This window comes from Beta vulgaris, chromosome 2 (assembly GCF_026745355.1).
Source record: "Beta vulgaris subsp. vulgaris cultivar EL10 chromosome 2, EL10.2, whole genome shotgun sequence".
NCBI classification, from domain to species: domain Eukaryota; kingdom Viridiplantae; phylum Streptophyta; class Magnoliopsida; order Caryophyllales; family Amaranthaceae; genus Beta; species Beta vulgaris.
In genome coordinates, this window is record NC_079203.1 from 46263203 (window position 1) to 46271187 (window position 7985).

General features: G+C 40.9%; 1 protein-coding gene across 1 annotated transcript; it reads right to left on the reverse strand.

Annotated features, from left to right (window-relative positions):
* Positions 1-7371, reverse strand: LOC104906387 (kirola). The gene is made up of 2 exons (XM_057393108.1): positions 7108-7371; positions 1-467 (listed from the first exon to the last, which is right to left on the reverse strand). Exons 1-2 carry the CDS (start codon positions 7292-7294, stop codon positions 190-192), a joined length of 465 nt encoding a protein of 154 aa, XP_057249091.1. The 5' UTR covers positions 7295-7371; the 3' UTR covers positions 1-189.
* Between the last annotated feature and the right edge of the window lie 614 nt (positions 7372-7985).

A 7985-nucleotide genomic window follows, 5' to 3' on the forward strand; every position in this document is an offset into this window, starting at 1 on the left:
TTAATTGAAACACCTACAATGACATTCCAATAACCAGTAACCATTTTCTCTTAAGACCAGCTGATACACGAGCAATTTATTTATAAATGAGTAAATAACCAAACTAGTTGCATACTTGCATGACTTAGTAATCGCCATATCTAGGGTGCAACAGGATGCATGCATGCATGGCAGTATATTGGCTAGTCATTAGGCCTTGCAAAGATAAGCACACATATCTTTGGACATGGCAAGCATAAAATCAACATACACATTTGCATCAGGAGCATCTTCCTTCATCTTCTCATACTCGAAGCTCCACTTGACAATGCAACCCTTACCTTTTGGGATTGCTTGCACCTTGGAGGTCAAGCTTTTGTAGTATTTCTCCATGATAAATCCATCATGATAACTGTACCTCACTGACATGCCCTTTTCATCTATCTCATTCATCCTTGCCTTGAGGGTTGCTTTTTCACCAATTTCATCTGCAGTGCGAAATCCACATCTTATCTTTAGAATTTCCCTTCCAATTTCCTACAGTTATATGAAGTATTCTAGCGTATGATCATATTGTTAGTTGAGTTGACTGATTCAAAATTCCTAGCTAGCTTATTATTAGGATTCTTAGTGGGTATCTTTATTAGGCATGATCGATGATCATGTGATCATTGGTGTTTTCCTACATTATAGCTTCATTTGTTATTTTTTGGTTTCCTATTAATTGTCGTGTATTAAAGGTGATTATTTTGGCCTGGCCCGTTTTTGGGCAACTCAAAAATGACTTTTTAGTCTATTTTTTGGCCTGACCCGTTTTAGCCCGCAAAAGTCCGCTAATTCAGGCCCGAAATAGCGGGCTTTGGGCACAAAAATTCGACCCGAATTTAAGCCAGACTCGGCCAATGGGCAAATATTTTTTGCCTCGGCCCGGCCCATAATCACCTCTATCGTGTATCTCTTAGTTTATTAAATGGAATGAATGCAATTGTCATCAGTTTATATATTACTTTTTCATTCCCCCCTCTCATCTCTATTATAACTTCAACACATTTTTTTTTTAAGTGATATACATTAAGAGAGACAAACTTAAGAACGCACAAACATTATCATTCATATAAATCAGCATATGAATCTTTTTCAAAAAAATTACATACTTCCTCCGTTTTTTATTAGATGTTACACTTTTCAAATCACGGACTCCTAGGTGATTTTTGGAGAGGAGAGAGATAGAGAGAATGAAAAACAAAAGGGTCTCATGTGAACATGTCATAGGAGAGAGATAGAGAGATAGAGAGAAATTATTACCCAAAATAAAAGTGTAACATCTAATTTAAAATTTCCTAAAATAGAAAGTGTAACATCTAAAAAAAACGGAGGAAGTATATTAATATACTCATCCGTTCTTTAATAGACTTCCCATTTTTCCTAGTCACTATTGTCATTTATTGTGATAATGTAGTAATCACTAGTTCCACCCAAAACTGTCATTATTGTCATAACGTAGTCACTAGTCAGTAGTGCGATAGTTGTAGACTTGTAGCATCGATAGATTCAATGCCTAGCATCAGCCTATGGAAGCTCATTTTTCTTTTCATTTTTGAAAATACATCACATGGGGCCTTACTTCCTCTATTTATTACTCCCTCCGTCTTTTTTTATTTGCTACATTTTGCCATTTAGGGGTGTTTCAATTTATTTGCTACATTTGCAAATATTTTCATATATAGTACATAGGTCTCACACTTTATTTACAAATTTGCCATCACTCTGATAGAATAGAAAAGAGAGGCAGAAGAGTTGTTGTTATTGATTCTCACATGTAAATGCATCCCATAATATAGTAGGGAGCCTCATACGAAAGATAGTAAATCTTCCTAAAAGATAGGAATACAAGATAAGATAGAATCATAACAAACCCTAGGGAAGATGCCTAAAATATCTCAACACCCCCCCCTCAAATTGGAGCATGTGGAGAAAAGATGCCCAACTTGGACATCAGAAGATCAAATTGGGACTTGCCAAGCGCCTTGGTGAAAATGTCAGCCGATTGGGCAGAAGTAGGAACATAGGAGGGAGCAATCAAACCATCCTTGATAGCATCTCGAACAAAATGGCAATCAACCTCAATATGCTTGGTGCGTTCATGAAACACCGGATTATTTGCAATATGAATGGCAGACTGACTATCACAGAAAAGAGCAATGGCCTGAGGATGCTGGATGCCGAGACTCAAAAGAAGTCCCTTGAGCCACTTAAGCTCACATGTAATGGCCATCATAGAACGATACTCGGCCTCAGCAGAGGAAAGAGAAACAGTGTGTTGTTTCTTAGTCTTCCAGGAAATAGGAGAACCCCCCAGGAAGACAAGCCAACCAGACAAGGAGCGTCGCGTAATGGGACAGGCAGCCCAATCAGAATCACACCAACCCTGAAAGAAAGATTACTATCAGCCCGAAGAGAACACCCTGACCAGGGGTGCCCTTTAGGTAGCGCACAATGCGCACGGCAGCATCCCAATGAGCCACATGAGGGGCCTGAAGAAACTGGGACAGGATATGCACCGAATAAGCAAGATCAGGATGAGTAACAACCCGATATATAAGTCGACCCACCAGACGACGATAGCGCTCAGGATCATCAAATAAGGGACCCTCATCATGTCAAGAGCGTGATTCTGCTCCATAGGAGAACCACATGGTTTGGCGCCTAACAGACCAACCTCAGAAATGATATCAAGAGTATACTTGCGTTGACAAAGAAATAGCCCAGATGAACTACGAGCAACCTCAATGCCCAAAAAATATTTGAGCGCCCCCAAATCCTTCATTTTAAAACAATCACTAAGATATGCTTTGAACAAAGTTAACGCAGCGGAATCATTCCCAGAAATAATGAGATCATCAAAATAAACCAACACATTAATCTGAACAGTGCCACGGGTAAAGGTGAATAAAGAGTAATCAGAATAGGATTGTGAGAAACCATAACCTTTCAAAGCCGTGACCAATTTCGCAAACCAACATCGAGGAGCCTGTTTTAACCCATATAAAGATTTACGCAAGCGACACACAAGGTTAGGATCAGAACGAGCAAAGCCAGGAGGAAGCTTCATATAAACCTCCTCATCAAGATCACCATGTAGAAAAGCATTATGTACATCCATCTGGTGAAGCTCCCAATTCTTGGAGGCAGCAATAGCAAGAAAAACCCGAACTGTAGTCATCTTGGCTACTGGAGCAAAAGTCTCTGTATAATCAATGCCAGCCTGCTGATGATTGCCAAAGACAACTAAACGGGACTTGAGACGTTCAATTCGTCCATCTGAATGATATTTGATGCGGTACACCCACTGGCTACCCAAAGCATGCTTGCCCGAGGAAGGGGCTCAAGCGTCCAAGTACCATTGTCCTCAAGGGCCCGGATCTCCTGTTGCATGGAGGCCCGCCAGCCGTCATGTTTCATAGCCTCTTTGAAAGAACGTGGTTCCTGTTCAGAAATAAGAGCTGCAAGAAACTTTCTGTAATTCACAGAGTAATTGTTACAATTTACATAGTGAGTCAGGGGATAAGGAGTACCTGAAGGATGAGTGGAAGAGAGAGAAGGATGAGACGAGCTTATATTAGGAGCACTGACGGCATTGGTGATGTGATCTCGAAGTCGAGTGGAGGGAATTTTGGCACGAAGCCCACGTCCTAAGGCCGTGGGGAAGAGGGGGACCATCGGATCAGAGGGAGAAGAAATGTGCGCCGCGTCGAAGAAGAAGACGGGTCAGCACAGGGGGCCCAAGCGAGAGTGATGGGGATACAGGTGTTGGGCCGGAAGGGGAAGCGGCTGGAGATGTGGGCTGGGCTGGCGCATCATTTTGTGGCTGGGCACGCGAAGCAGAAGCAGGAGGTGTGGGGGGTTGGGCCGATTTTTGTGGTGTTTGGGCCGAATGGTGTGGAGTAGGTGAAGAATTTTGTGGAGCAGTGGGCTGAGCAGGGGAGCCGATTTTTGGATGGTGGTGGAAGGGGAATTTTGTGGAGCTGCAGGAGACGGATTTGGTGGAGAATCATATTCATCAAAGTCATAGTGAATGTAAGGGGGGTCAGGAAACATTTCTTGGGGAGCAATATTGACATCTTCAGGAGATAGAAACGGAAAAGTAGCCTCAAAGAACTTAACATCTCTAGACACAAAAAATTCACGAGTGTCAAGATCATACAATTTCCACCCCTTTTTACCAAAAGGATAGCCCAAAAACACACACTTACGGCTGCGACTTGCAAATTTGTCCCCTTTGGTTTTTTGGTTATGAGCAAAAGCAAGACAACCAAAGACACGTATAGCATCATATGCAGGAATTCGACCAAATAAGCATTCAAAAGGAGACTTGCCATTAAGTAAGAGAGAGGGAGTGCGATTAATAAGATGAGCAGCAGCAAGAATAGATTCCCCCAAAAATAGATAGGTAAGTGAGCTTGAAAACGCAAGGCACGGGCTACATTTAGAATGTGTTGATGTTTTCGTTCTACCCTCCCATTTTGTTCTGGAGTACCCACACAGGAAGTTTGAAAAAGATGCCAGTGGCCGAAAAATACTCAAGTAAGCAATTGAATTCAGTGCCGTTATCACTTTGAACAATTTTAATGGTTGAGAAAACTGGCGATAACCATAGCAACAAGGACATGAAAATAGCAAACACTTCCAATTTATCAATCAAAAGATATGTCCATACAGCCCTAGAATAATCATCAACTATGGTTAAAAAATAACGTGCACCACTAGAAGAAACATGCCGATATGGCCCCACAGTTCACAATGAATTTTTTCAAAGATACGAGAAGCACGAGTATCACTAGAGGGAAATTTGTGTCTAGAATGTTTAGAACGAAAACAAATCTCACAATTTGGATCTAAGTGACCCTTATGATTACATAGAGGAGGGAGCAGTTTTACGACTTTTTCAGATGGATGACCCATGCGGCAATGCCAGAGCTCCATAAGCGATGAGGGAGAAGAAGTAGAGACATGATGGATAGAATCAGGGCCGGAAAAATAATATAAGCCATCCTTCCTAATCCCCGTTCCAATCAGCGCCTTCATGGGGTCCTGTATGACACACATAGAAGATGTAAATTGAACGTCACACTGTAAATCATCGCTAAGTTGCGACACAGAAAGTAAATTGCAGTTCAAATTTGGAACAAAAAGAACATTCTTAAGAGTGATATGAGACGTTAGGCAAACAGAACCAACCATGGTGGAAACAACAGAAGACCCATTGGGAAGGCCAACCGGACAATCATTATATTGTACATCAAATAACCAAGAACTAATACCAGTGACATGGTGAGTAGCACCAGTATCTATAATCCACAAAGAGTTATCAAACGTACCGTTCAATCTGTTAGAAGACACAGAAGTATTACCAAAGAGGCCCGCTAGAGCCTTCCACTGGTCAGGGCTGAATAGAGACGAAGGAGAGCTGCTGTCCGTGACGGCGGAAGGGGCAGATGAGGTGCTGGAAGCCGCGCCAATAGAACCAGCAGCCACGGCATTGGCTCGAGCAGGGGGTTTGCCGCGGCCCGATCCTTTGGTACGTTCGGGCGGATAACCATGTAATTCGTAACAATGAGAGGCCCCGTGACCCTTCTTTTTACAATGAGTGCAGGTAAGATGAGCCCAACAAGATAATGTGTCATGACCCGGCTTGTGACATTGACCACACACTGGTTTGGAGGATCCACGGCCAGCAGGGGCGGGACCACGAACATTGAATCCGAGAGCCTCTGCCGGCTTGTCAAGAGGGGCGGATAAGGAGGGCCGAACCCGTTCATCTTGTATGGCAAGATGATAGGCGCGATCAAGGGTTGGCAAGGGATCCATAGATAAAATATTTGAGCGCAAATTGGCATACAAATCAGAATTCAAGCCCATTAAAAATTCATGCAATCTAGAGGTTTCACGACGTTGACTGTGAAGATCACCAGCAGTACAATTAGAACAACAAGAACATGTGATAATAGGTTCAAGAAGAGAAAGCTCTTCCCATAAGACATTCAATTGGCCGAAATATGTGGAAATTGACATGTTACGAGTTTGTTCACAACGAGCAATAGAGGATTTAATTTGTTGAATGCGAGGGCCATTAACAACAGAAAAACGTTGACGAAGATGATCCCATAAACGTTTACAATCACGAAATTTAGTTAATGTACTTTTTACCTCAGGGGTGATGGTGTTGGTGATCCAGGAGACGAGCATGGCATGAATAGTTTGCCAATCACTGTCGGTACATGGTGCAATAGGCGCCGATATACTGCCGTCGACGAAGCCAAATTTGCGTCGTGCAACCAGCGCAAGATGAATGTCAGAAGCCCAATCCGCATAATTATCATGACGAAGGCGGGTAGGAGTGATAAAATCACCAGGCCGATCTTGGGGGCCGAGATAAAAAGGTGATGATGAATCGATTTTGGGTGGCGGTGGCGGAGGAGCATCCTCGCCAGCCATGCCGAAAAATGTTTGAGAGAAAAAAAAATTTAGGGTGTGATGATGGTTTGCAGAACCTGCTTTGATACCATGATAGAATAGAAAAGAGAGGCAGAAGAGTTGTTGTTATTGATTCTCACGTGTAAATGCATCCCATAATATAGTAGGGAGCCTCATACAAAAGATAGTAAATCTTCCTAAAAGATAGGAATACAAGATAAGATAGAATCATAACAAACCCTAGGGAAGATGCCTAAAATATCTCAACACACTCCCTTCTTGATTTTGTAAATGTTTCCATATATAATACATAGGTCCCACAATTTACCTATTTGTTTTTTTGTTAATTTCATTTATGTCAATGGTCCCCACTCCCTCCTTGGTCTTTGTGAAAAAGTGCTTGTAGCAAATAAAAAAAGACGGAGGGAGTAGTTGAAATATTTTGATTTATGTGTAAGTTTGTCAATCTTCAACTTTGAGTACTAAAATACATTAAGATAAATCGAACAATATCTAAAACATTATACCATATGTTCATAGAAGAGTCAATATTTCCGATGAAAGTTAGCTAGTTAATTCATAAATTGTCAAAATGTTGTAATTAAAACATAAAAAAAAAGTAATAATTGCTAAAGAGAGAAAAAGAAAACTTACTGATAACATAATTCCCACTAACTAGAGCACCAACTTTATTCCAGGCCCCCTCAAGCAGCACAGGTTTCTGAACTTTATCTGGGCACATATTTTGAATAAGGTACATTTTGTGAGCCCAAACATCAAAGTACTTGTCAGCTTCACACTTGAGCTCTATTTGCCCTTCCACCCTGTGAAGCTTTGCCATATTCCCCACTCAAAAACTACTAACAGTACTTAGGAAATATTTGATGTTTCGAGCTTGAGTGTGTGGAAGATGAACAAGAGGATGTGTTATTTAAATAGCAGTGTTGCGAGATGAAGGCGAAGTGATCATGTTGCATTATCTATAATCGATTTGCAACAGTGTGAAGTTGTGAACCACTCTTTTACTTTAATTTTAAGGATTCCCCATTATTGTTAAATTAAATTTTATTATCAAAGCATCAACAAGGGCATCAGAAATTGTCAACTTTTAGACTAAACCCAGATTGTTTAAGTTAAGCAGGAACAAAACCTAATTTATCATTATGGTGGGGATGAAGGAATTTATCTTATAAAGTATAGTCCTTCTAAGTTCTCTATGTCTTATATACTTTTGAAGGAATTTATCTTATAAAGTATAGTCCTTCTAAGGAATTTATCTTAAGTACTTCCTACGTAACGAAATCAGAACAACAATTTTGAAGGGCACAGACTTCTAGGGAGTTTTTCTTTATATATGGAGTATTAGGGGTATGTGTGCTAGAATATAAATCTATTCTTGGGATTCCAACTATCAACTTAAACTTTTGGTTGAGTTTATCCTTTGATATAGTATTAGAGCCAACTTGACATAAAGGTCACGAGTTCAAATCTCATCCACCTCTCATTTCTAAGTAGAATATTTGGCGTCATGT